The sequence below is a fragment of the Pan paniscus genome, chromosome 16, assembly GCF_029289425.2.
Source record: "Pan paniscus chromosome 16, NHGRI_mPanPan1-v2.0_pri, whole genome shotgun sequence".
Taxonomy (NCBI): domain Eukaryota; kingdom Metazoa; phylum Chordata; class Mammalia; order Primates; family Hominidae; genus Pan; species Pan paniscus.
In genome coordinates, this window is record NC_073265.2 from 79,421,256 (window position 1) to 79,441,910 (window position 20,655).

General features: G+C 41.1%; 1 protein-coding gene, 1 non-coding gene and 1 pseudogene across 3 annotated transcripts in view; 1 reads left to right on the forward strand and 2 right to left on the reverse strand.

Moving 5' to 3' along the window:
- Positions 1–20,533, reverse strand: part of AP3S2 (adaptor related protein complex 3 subunit sigma 2) — a 57,631-nt gene extending 37,098 nt beyond the window's left edge. The window contains exons 1-4 of one of the 2 annotated variants that reach the window (XM_057299937.2): positions 17,991–20,533; positions 13,153–13,244; positions 12,625–12,736; positions 2,358–2,393 (exon numbers count right to left, since the gene is read on the reverse strand). In XM_057299937.2, coding sequence (XP_057155920.1) covers positions 2,358–2,393; positions 12,625–12,736; positions 13,153–13,244; positions 17,991–18,059 — 309 coding nt within the window. In that variant the 5' untranslated portion in view covers positions 18,060–20,533. The remainder of the gene's footprint in view (positions 1–2,357; positions 2,394–12,624; positions 12,737–13,152; positions 13,245–17,990) is intronic. The other variant, XM_008973892.5, reaches the window with a different exon arrangement.
- On the forward strand, positions 763–1,385 carry LOC112437185 (arginine/serine-rich coiled-coil protein 2-like; annotated as a pseudogene).
- Positions 10,589–10,695, reverse strand: LOC112437404 (U6 spliceosomal RNA). The gene has a single exon (XR_003026022.1). It is a non-coding gene; the product is annotated as a U6 spliceosomal RNA (small nuclear RNA).
- Positions 20,534–20,655: the final 122 nt, after the last annotated feature.

Below are 20,655 nucleotides of genomic sequence, written 5' to 3' on the forward strand. Positions count from 1 at the left end.
CACTCCAGCCTGGGCAACAGAGTGACATGCTGTCTCAATAAATAAATACATTCATCTGAAAATGATGAGGACAGACACAAACACAAAGAAAGCCATCAAGAAGCAGAAGTCACTCAAGATACAGGTCTCGTGAAATGCATCATCGTAGTAGAGGGAAAAGAAGTAGTCTCAATCCAGAAGCAGAGAGAAGAACGATCATGATCTAGAAGCAGGAAAAGAAAACCATGGGCTGGACATGGTGCTTCACACCTGTAATCCCAGCACTTTGGGAGGCCAAGTCAGGCAGATCACCTGAGATTCAGGAGTTTGAGACCAACCTGGCCAACATGGCAAAACCCTGTCTCTACTAAAAATACAAAAATTAGCCAGGCGTGGTGGTGCATGTCTGAGGTCCCAGCTACTTGGGAGGCTGAGGCAGGAGAATCACTTGAACCCGGGAGGTGGAGGTTTCAGTGAGCTGAGGTCACACCACTGCACTCCAGCCTGGCCAACAGAGTGAGATGCCGTCTCCAAAAAGGAAAGAAAAAAAAAAGAAAGAAAGAAAACCATGGATCACATCTTGCTCCTGTTCAAGATAAAAACTACATCTGTGTTGCGTGTGAAAAATAAGTAAATAAATAAATATGACATGCATAGGAAAGAAGCAGAAGTAGTACAGGAAGCAGAAGACAAGAGAGAAAGAAGAGCATTGAGAAACTAAGATTTAGCAGAAGTTTAAGCCAGATTTCCAGTTCATCTCTGTTCAGAGGCAGAGGCACAGCAATGGATGCATAAGAAGCTTTAGCTGGGAAGATGGACTAGGCAAAGAAATTACAAGAACAGCAAGAAAAAGAAATAGTTGGGATGGGTGTTGGGGAAAAATTTTTTAAAAGAAAAAGAAATCATTGAAAAACAAAAACAAGAAATAGCTCCAGTTACTAGAGATTTTGTTCTCAATGTTGCTGCCCTGTTGGCATCAGGAATGCCAGTAACTCAGAAAGCTATGGCAGCTCAAATGGGAGCCCTGCAAGCAACAGCTTTGGCAGAGACAGAACAGCTGTACCTAGGGATTATGACACAGCAGCTGGAAATCCAGTGAAATTTGCTGAACAAGAGGAAAAAAGTCAAGGCAAGAAAAACTGGGCAAACTCCCCGTCTGCTGAACTATGACTTTGGGAAACAAGGACCAAAATGTCATACATATGGAAATTAGTGGGTATTAAGAGTGAAGATGAAGCTGGATGTAGCTCAGTTGATGAAGAAAGTTAGAAGACTTTGAAGCAATAGGAAGTACTGTATTTAGAAATTCAGATGCTCAGTATGAAAAGGCAAGATCACAGACCCACACACAAAGAGGAACGGGATTGGGTTTCACATCTTCAACGTGAGAAATGGATGCAGTTTGAAAAAGATCATACTTTTAAGGTTTGGGAACTTATAGCCTTCTTGTTCTGATGTCAGGTCCTTGTTCCCAAAGAGCTAGTGTTCCAGTTTGTATGGGTGTTGCACTGGCTTTTCTTCCTCTCTTTTTTTTTAAGCTGTGGTAAAATACACATAACATAAAATTTACCATCATAGCCATTTTTTAAGTGTACAATGCAGTAGCATTCGATAACGTTCATAATGTGCAACCATCACCACCATCCATGTTCATATCTCTATTTTATAAACCTGAAACATGGCCGGGCACGGTGGCTCATGCCTGTAATCCCAGCACTTTGGGAGGGCGAGGCAGGTGGATCACTTGAGGCCAGGAGTTTGAGACCAGCCTGAGCAACATGGTGAAAACCCCCAGCTACTCAGGTGGCTGAGGCACAAGAATTGCTTGAACCTGAGAGGTGGAGGTCATGGTGAGCCAAGATCATGCCACTGTACTCCAGTCTGGGCAACAGAGTGAGACTCTGTCTCAAAATAAAAAAAAATTAAAAAAAGAAAAACACCAAAAAACTGAAATGCTATTCCCATTTGCATTGGCTTTAATTTATTGAAAAATATTATTTTTTTCATAAATATCAGATCAGTGATATAGGTGTTGTAATCACGTTAGACTCACTTTCACTAAACCTGACAGGACTATAGAAGGACAATATTTTTTGGTTCGTGAATTCTACTTTTTGAACATAAAGTGCTGTAGGTAGAATGAAATCTCATACATGCATTTTTTTGTGTCTGTTATCTTGTGTACTTTTGTACTTAACCTTGTACAGTTATTTTCATCTTTTAAAACATAAAATAAATGTTATGCAGATGTTCGTTAGAAGATCTTGCCACTGGTACATAATCCAGCACAAATAAGCTGGGTGGTGATGATAATAAAAATGGTTTTCTCCAAAGGAAAAAAAAAAAAACAGCAAAACTGTAGGAGAATATTTTCATACCTTGGGAGCTATGAAGAAAACAACTTCCAGATGTACCTACATAAAGCAAAAAGACCAATGGACTAGGAGAAAATATTTGCAATAAATATAACAAAAAAAGAATATGCATACAATTAGGAAAAAATCTAACTTACAAACAAACAAAACAAATGAGCCATTTGAAAAGTGGACAAATACCGTAGACATTTCCAAATACCAAAGATATGCAGCCTCACCACTATTCAGGGAAACTCTAGTGAAAACAATGAATTTGCATTTTTTCACCCATCAGATTGGCAAACATTTGAAAATATTCTTATTTTTATCTTATTTTTGAGACAAGGTCTTGGTCTGTCATGCAGGCTGGAGTGCAGTGGTATAATCATAGCTCACTGCAGCCCTGATCTCCTGGGCTCAAGCAATCCTTCAACCTCAGCCTCCCAAGTAGCTGAGAATCACAGATGCATGCTACCACCCAAGGCTAATTTTTGTTGTTGTTGCTGTTTCTTTGCTTGTTTTGATACAGGGTCTCTCGCTCTGTCACCCAGGCTGGAGTGCAGTGGCATGATCTCGGCTGGCTGCAACCTCCGCCTCCCAGGTTCAAGTGATTCTCCCGCCTCAGCCTCCTGAGCAGCTGGGATTACAGACGTCCCGCACAATGGCCCAGCTAATTTTTGTACTTTTAGTAGAGACGAGGTTTCACCATGTTAGCCAGGCTGCTCCAACTCCTGACCTCAAGTGATCTGCCTGCCTCAGCCTCCCAAAATGTTGGGATTACGGGCATGGGCCGCCAGCCAGGCTAATTTTTTCGTAGAGACAAAGTCTCACTATGCTGCCCAGGCTGGTCTCAAACTCCAGGGCTTAAGCGATCCTCCTGCTTTGGCCTCCCAAAGTATTGGTATTACAGGCGTGAGCCATTGCACCCAGTGTGAAAATATTCTTAATATTCAAAAGTTGGTGAGGTTACGGGTAAACAGATACATTCTTATTACATTCCATTAGTAAAAGTATCAAAGGCAAAGCCTTTGTTTGGAGGCAATTCAGCAGTATCTATCCATTTAAAAAACACATGCCCTTATTAAAGCAGCAATTCCAATTGAGAAATCTGTACTATGGGAATTAACATACGTGCATATAGATGCACGTGGAAGGATGTCATTGCAGCATCCTTTACAATAGCAAGAAATTGGGAAAAACATAGATGCCCACAAGTAGCATGATGAATCAAAGATGATGATACATCCATATTATGGAAAATCACACACCATCAAAAAAAACTGCATGTGGAAAAAGCTCCAGAACTTAAATGATGAAAAAGAAAGTTTTAGAACTATATATAGAGTATGATTACTTTTAATTTTTATTAATTTTTATTTTTTGGGGTCTCACTTTGTCACCCAGGCTGGAGTGCAGTGGCACAATCTCAGCTCTTTGCAACCTCCACCTCCTGGGTTCAAGTGATTTTCCTGCCCCAGCCTCCTCAGTAGCTGGGACTACAGGCACCCGTCACCACGCCTGGCTAATTTTTTTGCATTTTTAGTGGAGATACAGTTTCACCATGTTGGCCAGGCTGGTCTTGAACTCCTAACCTCAAAGTTAGGTTGCAGTGAGCTGAGATCACGCCACCGCACTCTGGGCGACAAGAGTGAGACTCCAAATTATATAACAAACTTACATAGTACTGGAGGCATTATAAATTAACATACTCTTCATTTTTTTTTTTTTTTTGAGATGGAGTCTCACTCTTGTTGCCCAGTGTGCAGTGGCGTGATCTCAGATTTTAGGGTTATTAGAATGTGATAAAATGTGCACCTTAGGATATATAAAATATGATATTATAAGCCAGGATCTAGACTTCACTGGAGTCTGGGTGACGAAGTGAGACTCTGTCTCCAAAAAATAAAAAATAAATAAAAGAAACTTTAAGATTCAAAAGAAGAAATGAATAAACAAGAGGGAAATGCTGACTGTTAATTCACTTCTAATTATAATTATAATCCAACAGGGACTTTTTGGGACCTTTACAAATTATTCAAGAATACATATGGATGAACAAATAGTTATAAATATCAGAGAATGTACTGAAAAACAACTGCCACAAAGGGGAAATAACTAGTCTTACTAGGTATGTGAAACTATATTGAAACAATAAATAGCCAGGTGCAGTGGCTCACGCCTGTAATCCCAACACTTTGGGAGGCCGAGGTCAGGAGTTTGAGACCAGCCTGGTCAACATGGTGAAACCCCGACTCTACTAAAAATACAAAAATTAGCCAGGTGCGGTGGTGGGCGCCTATAGTCCCACCTATTCAGGAGGCTGAAGCAGGAGAATCACTTGAACCCAGGAGGCAGAGGTTGCAGTGAGCCGAGATTGCGCCACTGCACTCCAGCCTGGGCAACAGAGCAAGACTCCGTCTCAAAAAAAAAAAAAAGAAACAATAAATAAAACAACATGAAAGTAATGCAGAAAGAAAAAGGTAACTCAGTTAACTCAGTAGAATAAAATGAAGAAATGAAGGGTAAAAACTAAATCCAATTATGTATTAAATGTTTATTCAACCATTGTTAAAGGTGTGATGACTACATGCTAGGAACATACCATTGTTGACACCACAGTCAACAAGTCATGTTCTTATCCAGTTTATATTCTGGGTGTGGGAAGAACAAGGAGACAAATGAAACAAGATATTTTCTATTGTCCTAAGTGCCCTGAAGGAAGTAAACAGGATGATGTGACAGGGGTTACTTCAGATAGAGTGTTAAGAAAGTTTGTCCAAGGATTAAAATTCGAGCTGAGACATAAATGGTAAAAGTCAGTCATTGAAAGAGCTGAAGTGAAGGAACCTAGATGAGAGTATTCCAGGGGACAGAACAAGTACAAAGGCCCAGACACAAAAATGTACTTGTGTTTGAAGAACAGCAAGAAGCCTAGAGCATAGTGAAGATGAGCGTGTATACGGTGAGGGGAGAGAGAGGCAAAGGAGCCGGACCATGTTGGGCCTTACAGGCTGTAATAGGGGGCTTGGGTTTCACTCTGAACTTAATACAGTATACAACATTAGAGTTTCTTCAACAAGGGGAGGTAAAAATGGATTATTTACACTTAATATAATAGGTTAGACAATAATTAGTTAAAAAAATAAGTTTTAAAATAAACTCAAAATACGCAGAGATTTACTTATTCGTTGATAAGGCAAACCATTATTTTATCTGCTAACAAAGAAAAAAAATGCTGTCAATTATAATTGTTAAGATGTCACCCACTACAACACACATCCAGATTTTAGAGTTATTGAAGTGTGATAAAATGCGCACCTTAGAATATACAAAATATGACATTATAAGCCAGGATCTAGATTTCACTGGACAAGTGGTTCAATTATATTATAGAAGGCTGACATGGAAAACAAAATTATAAACCCACATGTGGAAAAAGGAAGCATGATTAATAAAAATTCAAATGTGTGAGGTACCTCTATCTGGGTAGAAATTTAAAATGACACATTTCAGTACTGGAGTTACAAGGAAACAAACTTATATAGTACTGGAGGCATTATAAATTAACATACTCTTCATTTTTTTTTTTTTGAGATGGAGTCTCACTGTTGTCGCCCAGGCTGGAGCGCAATGGCACGATCTCAGCTTACTGCAACCTCCACCTCCCGGGTTCAAGCAATTCTCCTGCCTCAACCCCCCAAGTAGCTGGGATTACAGGTGCATACCACCACGCCCGGCTAACTTTTTGGATTTTTAGTAGAGACAGGGTTTCAACATGTTAGCCAGGCTGGTCTTGAACTCCTGACCTCAGGTGATCCGCCCGCCTCGGCCTCCCAAAGTGCTGGGGTTACAGGTGTGAGCCACTGTGCCTGGCTAACATACTCTTTCTAAATATCTATCTAGCAACACGCATTATGATTAGAAATATTAATTCCCTTTGATCCAGGCATTCTGTTTTTAGCAGAATAGGCACAACTGTTTGCATAAAGACTTAGAGTAGTTTTATTCATATTAATTAAAAAAAGAAACAAAGTGTCCAGTGTCTGTTATCCTAGGTGCTCTGCTACCTGAATCAGCTGAGAACACTCATTTTACCCCCCTGTTCTGCTTTGACCTACTCTTTTTTTTTTTTTTTTTTGAGACGGAGTTTCGCTCTTGTTGCCCGGGCCAGAGTACAATTTCAGCCCACCACAACCCCCGCCTCCTGGGTTCAAGAGGTTCTCCTACCTCAGCCTCCTGAGTAGCTACGATTACAGGCATGTGCCACCACACTCGGCTAATTTTTTGTATTTTTAGTAGAGACGGGGTTTCTCCACGTTGGCTAGGCTGGTCTCAAAGTCTCCTGACCTCAAGTGATCTGCCCGCCTCGGCCTCCCAAAGGGCTGGGATTACCGGCGTGACCCACTGTGCTTGGCCAAAAGCTACTAATTTCCATATGTTAAACTTGTATTTAGTCACCTTACAGAACTCTATTATTAGTTCCAATTGTTTCCAACTGATTTGGATTTTCTAGATAATCAATTCATCTGTAACTATTATACATTCTGAAAACTAGTAAAGCAAATCTCCCATCACTGTCCTTTTTCCCTAGAAATATACTTCTGCATTTCTTGGCCACTCCTTTTCCCTGATAAATTTTGCCTTTACTGAGTTCTATAAACTCTCCTGACGGAATTATACTTGGTTTTCCATTTGATGTATTGCTCACCACCTTTGGGACTACTGTCATCTTTGCTTGACTCTTCCCAACAACGGGAGAGTTTGTAGCTCCATTTGTTCCAACTATTCCTTTGTTTTTCCTTTAAGATTTTATAATTTTATTGGAATCAATGTCAAGTATTCCATACCAAGTTAATTCCCAAGCACTAACTATCCTTTATTATTACTGTAAATGAGACTTCTTTAATTATGAATTTTCTAGCTGTTTTCTCAGAAATAGGAAATTTAATTTTGTTGGCTTTATCTCATATTCTGTCATTTTGCTCATATCATTTCCTTACTTATAATTCTTTAAAAATATTTTCTATGTCCATAATCCGGCCACCTTACATTGATAACTTATCTCTCTTTCTTTCTTTACTATGTCACTTCTTCATTTGTTTTTGTATCACTCACTACAAATGTTTGTTAAAATTAGAGTAAACAATAAAAGATACTCCTTTTTTTTTTTTTTGAGACAGAATCTCGCTCTGTCACTCAAGCTGGAGTGTAGTGGCGTGAATATGGCTCACTGAAACCTCAACCCCTTGGGCTCAAGCAGTCCTCCTGCTTTAGCCACATGAGTAGCTGGGACCACAGGGGCACACCACCTGATTTTTTATAGAGACTAGGTCTCACTATGTTGCCCAGGCTGGTCTTGAACTCCTGAGCTCAAGTGATCCTCCTGCCTCAGGCTCCCAAAGGGTTGGGACTATAGGTATGAGCCACTGCACCTGGACGAAACACCCAACAAGAGCATTCATAAATGCCTACAGATTTCACCCTTGAGATAACATTGGCTCTGGTTCTTGGCTCTTGGTTTTGAAACTAAAATTGATTGCTTCAAGGAAAGTAAACTAGGTGATAAGGGGAAAGGGGAAGAAGGATATTTTTCACTATACAGGTTGAACACTTGAAATCCAAAAACCTGAAATCCAAAACACTGCAAAATCCAAAATTTTTGAGTGCCGACATGATGCTCAAAGGAAATGCTCATTGGTCATTTCAGGTTTTGGACTTTCAGATTTAGGATAAGTATAATGCAAATATCCCCAAATCTGAAAAAGTCCAAAATCCAAAACACTTCTAGTCCCAAACATTTCAAAGGGATATTCAACCTGTATACTCATAGTGTGCCTCTGAATTCTGAACCACATAACTATATTCATTTCTTCAGAAAGTAAACAGTTACATTAATAAATGTGTACTTTTAATCAAAAATGCTTCTTATTCCAGTTTAAGAGTGTGTTTAATATAATTTGGATAATCGCTCCTCTCAGCAACTACTAATTTTTATTATATTAGTTTTTCTTACTGCTGTAATAGACTATTAATTTTTCTTTGTTATACTGACTTGCATTCTTGGGATAAATACTATTTGGACACAATGTATAATTCTTCTATTTAATAGTATGCAGTTTTCCTGCTAAAGAAATAATTTTAGGGCTAGAAAAGAATATCTAGTATCTTTGTAGATTAAAAAAAAAAACACTCAACACACAGAAGAGACAAAATGCAAAACAAACAAAAACCCTTAAGGCCAATAAAGCCTAGATGATTTGTTTAAGGTCACACTGCTTGTTAATGGCAGAGTCAAAAAGAAAAAAAAGGCAGGTCTCACAATCCCTTGGTTCAACTGATTGTTGGCTAAGATTTTACTTAGTAAGTAATTTTGTACCAGTACTAATATGCAATATTTGACGAACATCTTCCCCCCTTTTTTTTTTTTTGAGATAGAGTCTCACTCTATCACCCAGGCTGGAGTGCAGTGGCGCAATCTCGGCTCACTGCAACCTCCGCCTCCCAGGCTCAAGCGATTCTTCTGCCTCAGCCTCCCGTGTAGCTGGGACTACAGGCGCATGCCACCACACCCAGCTAATTTTTCTGTATTTTTAGTAGAGACAGGGTTTCACCATATTGGCCTGGCTGGTCTCGAACTCCTGACCTTGTGATCCTCCTGCCTCAGCCCCCAAAGTGCTGGGATCACAGGCGTGAGCCACTGCGCCTGGCCCATCTTCCTTTTTAGAGTCAGGTTTTTGGATGATAACCAATTTATTCCATAAAATGCGCTTAGGTAGTAGGATTCCTTGTTCTAAGTTTTAAAAAATAACTTAATGTAACATCCAGGTTTTAATGTACTTCAACTTTAAAAAATTCTACTGTGACCCCATTAGGGAGTCAGTTCTTTTTTTAACATCTATTATTTCATCCTAATATTATTTCAGTGCCTTTATGTTGACCTCATTTGGGCAGTTTTTTGTTCTTGTTTTTTTTTTTTGAGATAGAGTCTTGCTCTATTGCCCAGGCTGGAGTGTAATGGTGTGATCTCAGCTCACTGCAACCTCTGCCTCCCAGGTTCAGGTGATTCTCATGTCTCGGCTACCCAAACAGCCAAGCAGCTGGGATTACAGGCATGTGCCACCATGCCCAGCTAATTTTTCTATTTTTAGTAGAGACGAAGTTTCACCATGTTGGTCAGGCTGGTCTCAAACTCCTGGTCTCAAGTGATCCACCCTCCTTGGCCTCCCAAAGTGCTGGGATTACAGGCATGTGCCACTGTCCCAGGCCAGAGCAGTTATTTTTGTAGTCGGCTATTTCAAATATATTGGTAGTATAACTATGTATATATCATCCCTTTAAAACAATGTTTTCTATTTCTGACTTCTATCTTCTTTATATCAATTAGGCCAACTATTTATTAATTTTTATTGTCTTTTCAAAGATCAGCTGGGTCCAGTGGTTCACACCTGTAATCCCAGCAATTTGGGAGGCCAAAGTGGGAAGACTGCCTGAGCTGAGATGTTCGAGACCAGCCTGGACAACATGGTGAGACTTCATCTCTAAAAAATTCAAAAAATTAGCCAGATGTGGTGACGCATGCCTGTAGGCCCCATTACTCAGGAGACTGAGGTAGGAGGATGGGTTGAGCCTGGGAGATGGAGGCTGCAGTGAGCTGTGATCACACCACTGCACTATAGTTTGAGAGCAAGACCTTGTCTCAAAAAAAAAAAAAAAAAAAAAAAAAAAAAACAAAGATCACACTTTTTAGTTTCTATTATTTTTACATTTTACTTATCTGATCTTACCAAATCCAATGTACACTAAATATTTAATAAGTGTCTATTAAATTATAAAGTTAGAGGCCGGGCGCAGTGGTTCACACCTGTAATCCCAGCACTTTGGGAGGCCGAGGCGGGCGGATCACAAGGTCAGGATATCGAGACCATCTTGGCCAACATGGTGAAACCCTGTCGCTACTAAAACTACAAAAATTAGCTGGGCATGTGCCTGTAATCCCAGCTACTCGAGAGGCTGAGTAAGGCAGGAGAATCACTTGAACCAGGGAGTCGGAGGTTGTGGTGAGCTGAGATCGTGCCACTGCACTCTAGACTGGCAACAGAGCAAGACTCCATCTCAAAAAAAATAAATAAATAAAAAAGTAAAAAAAGTTATAAAGTTAGTCTTTTTGTATTGTTAATACAAATCTCCAAGGTCCATTTTCTCTAATAACTGTGGCCCAATTTTTTTTTCTGTTTTAAAAAATTTTCTTTATTTTTTATAATATGGAATGCTTCACCAATTTGCATGTCATCCTTGCATAGTGGCAATGCTAATCTTTTCTGCATTGGTACACTTTTAGAATATATGCTGCTGAGGCAAGCACTCCATCCCAATTTTTAAAATACATTATCACTATATTTCCTTAATTTTCAAATAAACTCGTATTATGTACACATTTCTATAGCCTGCTACATACAGTTAACAGTACTATAAAGCACATTCTCACATTTGAATTCTACAACCTAATATCACTTTTCAGATGGTAGATTCATGACCCAAACCCAGATTTTCTGATGCTAGATCTTGAGCTTTTTTTCTTTTTTTGAGACAGGGTCTCACTCTGTTGCCCAGGCTGGAGTGGAGTGGCACGATCTTGGCTCACTGCAACCTCCGCCTCCTGGGTTCATGCGATTCTCCCACCTCAACCTCCCAAGTAGCTGGGAGTACAGGCATATGCCACCAGGCCCAGCTAATTTTTTGTATTTTTAGTAGAGACATGGTTTTACCATGCTGACCACGTTGGTCTCAAATTCCTGGCCTCAAGTGATCCACCCACCTTGGCCTCCCAAAGTGCTGGGATTACAGGTGTGAGCCACTGCACCCCGCCTTGAGCTCTTTCTATTATGCTGATTCTCAATGTCCAATCTGACTCAGGTTTTAAGAAAGTATTTAAAAATTATCTCCGAGATGCATCTGTTTTAGATGGGTTCATCTTTATTTATATTTTTATGTATAAGTGAATACGACGTATGAAATTTTTAATTATCCTACAAAACTATATATTCAAAATTTCAATTTATTTGTTCCAAGATATATTTAGCTTTTAAACTTTTATCTTAAGAAAACAAATTTTGTTCTAAGCATTTATTTATTTATTTATTTTTATTATTATTATTTTTTTGAGACAGAGTCTCGCCCTGTCACCCAGGCTGGAGTGCAGTGGTGTGATCTCGGCTCACTGCAACCTCTGCCTCCCGGGTTCAAGCAAGTCTCCTGCCCCAGCCTCCCGAGTAGCTGGGATTACTGGCACGTGCCACTACGCCCGGCTAATTCTTGTATTTTTAGTAGAGACCGGGTTTCACCACATTGGTCAGGCTGGTCTTGAACTCTTGATCCATCTGCCTCGGCCTCCCAAAATGCTGAGATTACAGGCATGAGCCACCGCACCCGGCCTATTTATTTTTAATTTATTATTATTTTGAGACGGAGTCTCACTCTGTTGCCCAGGCTGGAGTCCAGTGGCATGATCTCGGCTCACTGCAACCTCCACATCCCAGGTTCAAACGATTCTCCTGCTTCAGCCACCTGAGTAGCTGGGACTGCAGGTGCACACCACCATGCCTGGATAATTTTTGTATTTTTAGTAGAGATGGGTTTTCACCACATTGGCCAGGTTGGTCTCAAAATCCTGACCTCAAGTGATCCGCCCGCCTTGGCCTCCCAAAGTGCTGGGATTATAGGCATGAGCCTATAAGCCCATAGGTGGAAAAGAAAATTCTATAGCTGTAAAATGTACATGTCTGGCCTGTTGTAAGCATTTAAAGTTTACATTTTATAGCTATAGAATTTTCTTTTCCACAATTGTTGTTACTTAAGTTTTCAATGTAGCATCTATTTGAGTGCTTTCTACCTATGGGCTTATTCAAGTACTTAAAAGAAGCTCATCTAGAATCTCACATATAAAACGATGAAATAATGCTAAATAAATAGTTCCCAAGCTAGGGTCCCTACACATCTCAGTTTTCATGAAGGTAACAAAGACAATCTGTAAGCAGATTGTGGGCCACCACACCCGGCCAAAGTATAAATTTGTAAATGAAAACCAAGGGCAGTGCAAGGGCTAGATAGAAACCAATAAATCTAAAAGTGCTGAGGGTTTCTCAGGAGCTCTCCCAGAGCACCATCTGGTGGACATCTGGCAACTTTTACTAGTATCAATAAGGAGATGGACACAAGGTTCTACAGGCTGGTTACTCAAAAATCCCGTGGCAACTCTCTAAAGCTGCTGCCATCATTAGCTGACTACACATACCTGGATAAGGTCCAAGATTCCAAGTTCACTCTCTGAGGAATCCACACAAAATACAAAGTAGAGGGTAGCATAGTGCCGGTAGATCAGTTTGTAGTCAGAGCCACCAATCAAACTGCAGAAGATGGGAAACATTTAAATGCCCACAGCTTAATTAAACACATCAAAAAGAAACCTTGTGCCAAAGAATGAGAAAGGACCCACTGGAAAGGAGAAGGCCAAACGCTAGAAGCAGGCCATTCTTACTAGATGAATGGCAACCAAGTTTGGCAGAGGTACCTAAAGCCACCTTACCTCACCTCTTCTCCTGCCTATCCTCCCAGGGATCAATCATCTAAATGAGCAATATCAGAAGCACAATAATTGAACTGCGCCCCAAAGAGAATTGTGTCTCTCCCTGAGCAGATCATGGTGAGACCAGTTAAAGTTGCATCAAGTACCCACCTGACACTTGAGTACTGTCAGAAGATGCAATAATGAAGGCCACTCACAAGTGGATACATGGGGAGAAAAATGAAGCTGACAGTTTACCTTCCACCCTCCAAGAAGTTACAGATGTTGTCATCCCGCTTGAGGACTAGATGGAAAGTCTCTCGAACAATCTGCTGTTGAATTTCTTCTGGCTATGGAACAAAAAGATAAGTGAATCAGTGGGCAAGCCTGAAAAACTACATCCCATCCATGGGGATGGACAAGGGAAGAAGTGTTTCTAACCTGGGAACATCTAAACATTTAGTACTTGTTTCTAGAAATGATAAAAATGATGAGAAAAAATAAGAGTGAATCTATGAAAGATGGGTGACAATGCTCTGATACAGGAATTAAGATAGGGTATATTTACCTAAATATCTAAGTCACTAACCATTACTGTCCTATAGGTAAGCTGATATTTTAACAAGAAAAGGAACATTGATAAACTCTCATACAAAGTCAGAGAATAACTGGAAGGCCTGATCCTGAAATATTTTGTCTTCCCCTGGAAAACATCTATGACAAAGATATAATAAATCTCAACAGGTCTAACATTTTAAGAAGGTCAAGATGTGGGCCAGGCACAGTGGCTCACGCCTGAAATTCCAGCACTTTAGGAGGCGGATCACAAGGTCAGGAGTTCGAGACCAGCCTGACCAATATGGTGAAACCCCATCTCTACTAAAAATACAAAAAACAAAACAAAACAAAATAAAACAAAAAAACAATTAGCTGGGCGTGGTGGCGCATGCCTGTAATCCCAGCTACTTGGGAGGCTGAGGCAGGAGAACTGCTTGAACCCAGGAAGCGGAGGTTACAGTGAGCTGAGATCACGCCACTGCACTCCAGCATGGGCGACAGAGTGAGACTCCATCTCAAAAAAAAAAAAAAAAAAAGTCAAGAAGTAATCATGTAACTGTTTTAAAAAGTTATATTGGCAAATACAGCTGCCATCTTTTGTACTGGTAATATAGATACTACATATAAGATGCTGTGTTACTCACCAACAAAGTATTATTGAGAAAAATAGATTACAGATTAAAATTTTGAACAGTTACAAATAAAATGTATTATTATTATTATTATTTTTAGACAGAGTCTTGTTCTGTTGCCCAGGCAGTGGTGTGATCACAGCTCATTGCAACCTCCACCTCCGGGTTCAAGCGATTCTTCTGCCTCAGCCTCCCCAGTGGCTGAGATTACAGGTATGTGCCACCATGCCCGGCTAATTTTTGTATTTATAGTAGAGATGGGGTTTCACCGTGTTGGTCAGGCTGGTCTTGAACTCCTGACCTCAAGTGATCCACCTGCCTTGGCCTCCCAAAGTGCTGGGATTACAGGTGTGAGCCACCATGTCTGGCCTTATTTTTTCACTTACTACGTGCATAAGAAAGCTCAACTCTGATGAAATCACTTTGATAACTCACCTTTGATTTCTAATTATACATATGAGTTTCAGAAGAAGTATGGTTAAAAGGGTAAGAGAGGGAGAAACCAGCAATTAAGACAGATAATAATTTAAAGCTCTAGAGCATTGCTTCTCAAATCTTCATTTGCAATGAATCAGCTGTGAATGCTGTTAAAATACAGATTCGGATTTAGCAGGTATAGGTTAAGTCCTGAGATGCAAGTCTAGTAAGCACCCAGGCAATAACATTTCTGCTGGTCTGGGGACCACACTTTGAGTAACGAAGCATAAGAAAACCTTCAAATTGGACTTGCCCCAAGAGTTAGAAAATAGGTTCAAGTAATTTTAATCCCTTTCTTTCTATAGCCCTGAATTTAGCTTTGAAATGGTTATTTAAAAGAAACAGAGAGGAGAAAAAAGGGAAAACGTAATTGTGTGGAAATTACTTTGACTCACGTGGGTATGGAATGGCTCACAGTATTTACTGACTGAATGAAAACTTGCTAATCTTTGGTCACTACAAATTTGAGTAAATTAATCACTATTTTCCTCATTTCCATTTAAAGAACAAACAAAGCTCACAGATGACAGGATGCTGTAGGAGACGAACTCTATATATGCAAAATACAAAACATGCTAAGCATCAGCACTTTTTAAAACTGACAAACGCATCTTTTGAACTAAAGCCTTTTATCTGACTCTGGGGGAAGTGGCAGCAGTGGGGAAGTGGTACGAAATGATGAGGCTACCTAATTTCTAGTTCAATAAAAAGGTAAACTACCAATTGCTTACATGCCTCAGTGATTTTAATAACCCCTCATATCTTTTTAGTACTCTGTAGTTTTCAAGGTACTTTCATCCATGAGCTCATGAGGTCTTATAAAAATCCTATGATCCAAAGATACACGAATGGGCAATAAGCACATGAAAAGATGCTCAACCTCATTAGTCATTTTGGAAACTGAAATCAAAACCACAATGAGCTGGGTGCGGTGGCTCACGCCTGTAATCCCTGCACTTTGGGAGGCCAAGACGGGCAGATTACTTGTGGTCAGGAGTTCGAGACCAGCCTGGCCAACACAGCGAAACCCCATCTCTACTAAAAATACAAAAATTAGCCAGGCATGGTCGTGGGCACCTGTAATCCTAGCTACTCAGGAGACTGAGGCAGGAGAATCACTTGAACCCGGGAGGCAGAGGTTACAGTGAACCGAGATCACGCCACTGCAGCCTGGGAGATAGAGCGAGACTCAGTCTCGGGGGGAAAAAAAAAGCCACAGTGAGATACCACTTTACACCCACTAAAATGTCTTTAACCAAAAATAAATAAATAAATAACGAATGGCAGGGATGTGAAGAAACTGGAATCATTATACATTGCTGATGGAAATGTAAAATGGTGCAGCCACTTGGAAAATTTGTCAAATAGTTTGCAGTTTCTCAAAATGTTCACCATAGTTACCATATGATCCAGCAATTCTACTCCTAGGTATATAACCAAGAGAAATGAAGTCATAAGTCCACATAAAAACTTGCACAAGAATGTTCATAGCAGCATTAATTAGAAGAGCCAAAAAGCAGAAATATCAACTTATAAATTGACAATCAAAATATGGCATATCCATATAATGGAATATTATTCAGCAATAAAAGAAATGAAGAAGATCAGATACATGCTACAACATGGATGAATCTTGAAAACATTATACTACATGAAACATGGCAGACACACAAAAAACCACTTATTTATGATTCCATTTATAGGCAACGGAATAGGCAAATTCCATTTGCCATTCTGGAACTGGCAAATTTAGAGGGAAAGAAACTCTCTGGGGCTGGGAGAGTCATGGAGAAATAGGGAGTGACTGCTAATGGGCAGAGGTTTCTTTTTGGGGTGATGAAAATGATCTAAAATTGATTGTGGTGATGGTTACACAGCTTCCGTGAACATGCTAAAAAACACTGAATTGTCCCCTTTAAATAGGTAAACTGGGGCTGGACACAGTGGCTCATGCCTGTAATCCCAGCACTTTGGGAGGCTGAGTCCGGTGGATTGCTTGAGCCCAGGAGTTCAAGACCAGCCTGGGCAACATAGAAAGACCCCGTCTCTATAAGTAAATAACATAAAATAAATAAGTAAACAGTATGGCATGTTAGTTTTATCTCAATAACCCTGTTAGAAAAAAACTAGGGGGGAAATTTGCATACACACAAATGCAAATACAAATAGTTACGCTGAATACTCATATACATACATATATATATATACTTTTTGTGTGTGTGTGTGTGTGATGGAGTCTCGCTCTTTCGCCCAGGCTGGAGTGCAGTGGCGCTATCTTGGCTCACTGCAAGCTCCGCCTCCCGGGCTCACGCCATTCTCCTGCCTCAGCCTCCTGAGTAGCTGGGACTTGGAGGTGCCCGCCACCGCGCTTGGCTAATTTTTTGTATTTTTAGTAGAGACGGGGTTTCACCGTGTTAGCCAGGATGGTCTTGATCTCCTGACCTCGTGATCCGCCCGCCTCGGCCTCCCAAAGTGCTGGGATTACAGGCGTGAGCCACCGCGCCCGGCCTGAATACTCATATTTGTACCTCGATGTAATCTACTTAATAAAATGTAATCTAGCTTTAAAAATCTTATGAAGGAGTAAAATTATTTTTTCATTTCTAATTGACAAAAGACAATAAAAGTCTGAAAAGGGTTTATTAACTTGTCAACAGACGCAAGAGTAGAAAAGGTGGAGCTGAAGCCTGAACACGTTTTCTGGCACTTTCCCCTCTTCAGTTCCACCAGTCCCCCAATTATGTAACATTTTGAAACCCTGCCATGAATAAATATAATCTTCGAAGACAGGAAGCAAATACTGATGTTTATGTGTTTGCAAAGGAACGTGTTGGGAAAATTCAAATTTACGTAATCACTTATTGAGCCCTTATGCGGCAGCATTTATAATTTCTCATCATTTTTCCACTCTTAAACTGATTTTCTTCAACCCTAAGAGTGAAGGGTATCTAGTCTCTGGAAAGTCCCAGCCAACACTGAAGCAAAATAATTCCAAAAAAAAAAAAAGAACTTTTCCAGTTCTGGCTATAACAAAAACTTTCAGAAACTTAATATTTCTTCCTCATGAAACTGTGGTCAACAACCAAAAAGATGACAGAATGTGACTTCAATCACTCAAGTTCTCATCGAGGCACACTCCCCACTGTCGCTTCTATCTCGTTCCCAGAGACCCACGGGAAAATGTCACAAAATGGCACAGAAATGCCAGGATCAAGAAAAGGGTCAGCGAGAGCGGGGCAGTAGGGCGGGAGACAGAAGGCCTGGCACCAGCCTGCGCCTAGGTTAAATGCTTAAGTAGGGTGAGGGTCATGCTCGGTGCAGGAGCCCCAGGTGACCAAGGAGCGGTGCCCCCAGGCGCCGAGAGGCCAAAGAGGAGGGAAGACATAGTGGGCGCCCTGAAGGGGCGTGGTGAAGCCGGGCCGCACTCACGAAACGCTGGTAGAAGCGGACTAGCCGTGGCTTCCCATGGTTGTTGAAAACCAGAATCGCCTGAATCATCTTTGCCAGCCACGGTTCTCTCAGCACCGGCTACTCCCAGAAAGCTCCTCCTTCCGCCACAACACGGTCACTTCCGGTTGGTGCGCTGCTGAGAGCGGCACTCGGAAACTTGGCCCCGGCGCTCACGAGCCCTAGCACCCAAGGGTCCGGCCTCTCTGACGCCTTGGAGGGCAGGTGCGGATGCCGAGGAGAGTGGTCACCTCGGCCAGCGTTGGTTGGCCAGTCAGGATGCGAATCCGGATCTGTGTCCCTCGCCCAGACCGACGGGTGGCCCCAGAAGCCGAAACGACCGTCAGCCGGGTTGCCAAAACGGAGAGGCGGCGGGAGCTTGCTTTTCTCACCGCCCGCTCCCAATCATGCACTCCCGCCATCCCCTTAGCGCTCGCAGAACGTTCCGCGGAGTGGAGACGCCGGTCATTCGGCCGTTCGTCGGTTAAGGAACATTTCGTTCATTTTTATTTTTCAGTATTATAATGCTGCAGTGAATTACGTAGCTGTCTCTCCGTGCAGATGGGCTGTTCCTCTATGGTAGACGGTGAATGGTGGAATTAAGGAATTTTTAGTGCATTTCCATTTAAAATCCCAAATCGATCAAGTTCTTATTTTTGTTTGTTCTTTTAATGACCCAGTGTGGGTGAAGTGGAGCACGTCCGTATACTGCAGATGGAGCAGCGGATACAGATGCAAATCGATCCAGAGGACTGTTTGGCGATATGGATCAGAAGCCTTTAAAATATATAACAGTCCGGGCGCGGTGGCTCACGCCTGTAATCCCAGCACTTTGGGAGGCCGAGGCGGGCGGCTCACTTGAGGTCAGCAGTTCGAGACCAGCCTGGCCAACATGGTGAAACCCCGCCTCTACTAAAATTACAAAAATTAGCCGGTTGTGGTGGCGCGCGCCCGTAGTCCCAGATACTTGGGAGACTGAGGCAGGAGAATGGCTTGAACCCGGGAGGCGGAGGTTGCAGTGAGCTGAGATCACACCACTGCACTCCAGCCTGGGTGACAGATATATATATATATATATATATATATATAACATTAGACTCAGCGTTTCCAGCTCTAGAATTTATGATAAAATGATTGTGGATGTGTGAAAAGATTTAGCCTCAGGAACATACATTTCTGCCAGAGTATCTTCAGAACAGTAAAAAAAAGAAGAAGAAAAATATATATGTCTCAGCAGTGTTATTACAGGGGAAAATGGGAAGAAAATTATTACAAAAATGAGAAATTGGTTAAGTGCATTGTTCTACATTGAATATGAGAAATATTAAATAGATAATAAAAATCATGCTGGGAAAGATTTATGATACGGAAGTGTTCATGACACCTGTTAAGCTAAAAGATTACACAAAGTATGTACAGGGACAACCCACTTTGCTCAAGATTGGAGGCAAATACACCAAAATATGAATCATGTATCTGATGGAATGGCAGAGTCAGGGTGTTTGATCTGTACAGGACCCTGGAACCACACTGCCCTGATTCAAAGCATGGTTCTGCGGACTGCCTGGGCACCCTGGGCAAGTTTCCCCATCTGTAGAAAAGGTGTAATATCAGTTTCCTAAACTGGAAAACTGGAAAATGAGTCTACTGACTTCAGACAGTTGTTATAAACACAAAGGGAGTTAGTATAATATTTGTAAGCACTTGGACAGTGCATGGCACATAACTGAGTACCACATAAGTGATTTAAAAACATCTTTGGGTGGTAGGATTATCAAGTTTTCCTTTTTTTCCTTCAAAGAAATATGTACTACTTTTGCAGCCAGAGTTCTGGGGTTTGTTTGTTTTTCAGAGATAGGGTCTTACCCAGGTTGGAGTGCAGTGGCACAGTCATACCTCACTGTAACCTCAAACTGCTGGCCTCAGGCAATCCTCCAGCCTCAGCCTCCCAAACCGCCACTACGCCTAGTCCAGTTTTTTGTTTGTTTGAGATGGAGTCTCACTCTGTTGCCCAGGCTGGAGTGCAGTGGCACAATCTTGGCTCACTGCAACCTCCGTCTCCCGGGTTCAAACAATTCTCCTGCTTCAGCCTCCCCAGTAGCTGGGATTATAGGCACATGCCACCATGCCCAGCAAATTTTTTTATTTTTAGTAGAGATGGGGTTTCACCACATTGGCCAGTCTGGTCTCAAACTCCTGACCTCAAGTGATTCACCCATCTCAGTCTCCCGAAGTGCTGGGATTACAGGCGTGAGCCACTGCGCCCGGCATGGCCCAGTTTTTAAATAAATAAAAACCAAAAGTCAGTTGCACTGAAACTTGATAAAATGTTTAAAATGTTGAGGAAGAATATCAAAGAAAATTCTGAAACAGAATTATGAAGAAGAACTAGCTCTGCCAACTATGAAAACCTACGTTGATGGTTCAAATTGTAATTATAGGAAGACTAACTGAAATATTATGAATAATTTAGGCACAAAATAATTTTAATATGTGATGTAGGAGTGGGAAGGAATTCAGTAAATACTATTAGGATAACTGGTTAGCAATTTGAAAATAAGTAGTTAGGTATAAAACCAGATAATAACCTAAACAGAAGAAAACGAAATTGAATAAGATCCAAAAATCTGTATTAGCTTAGAAGCAA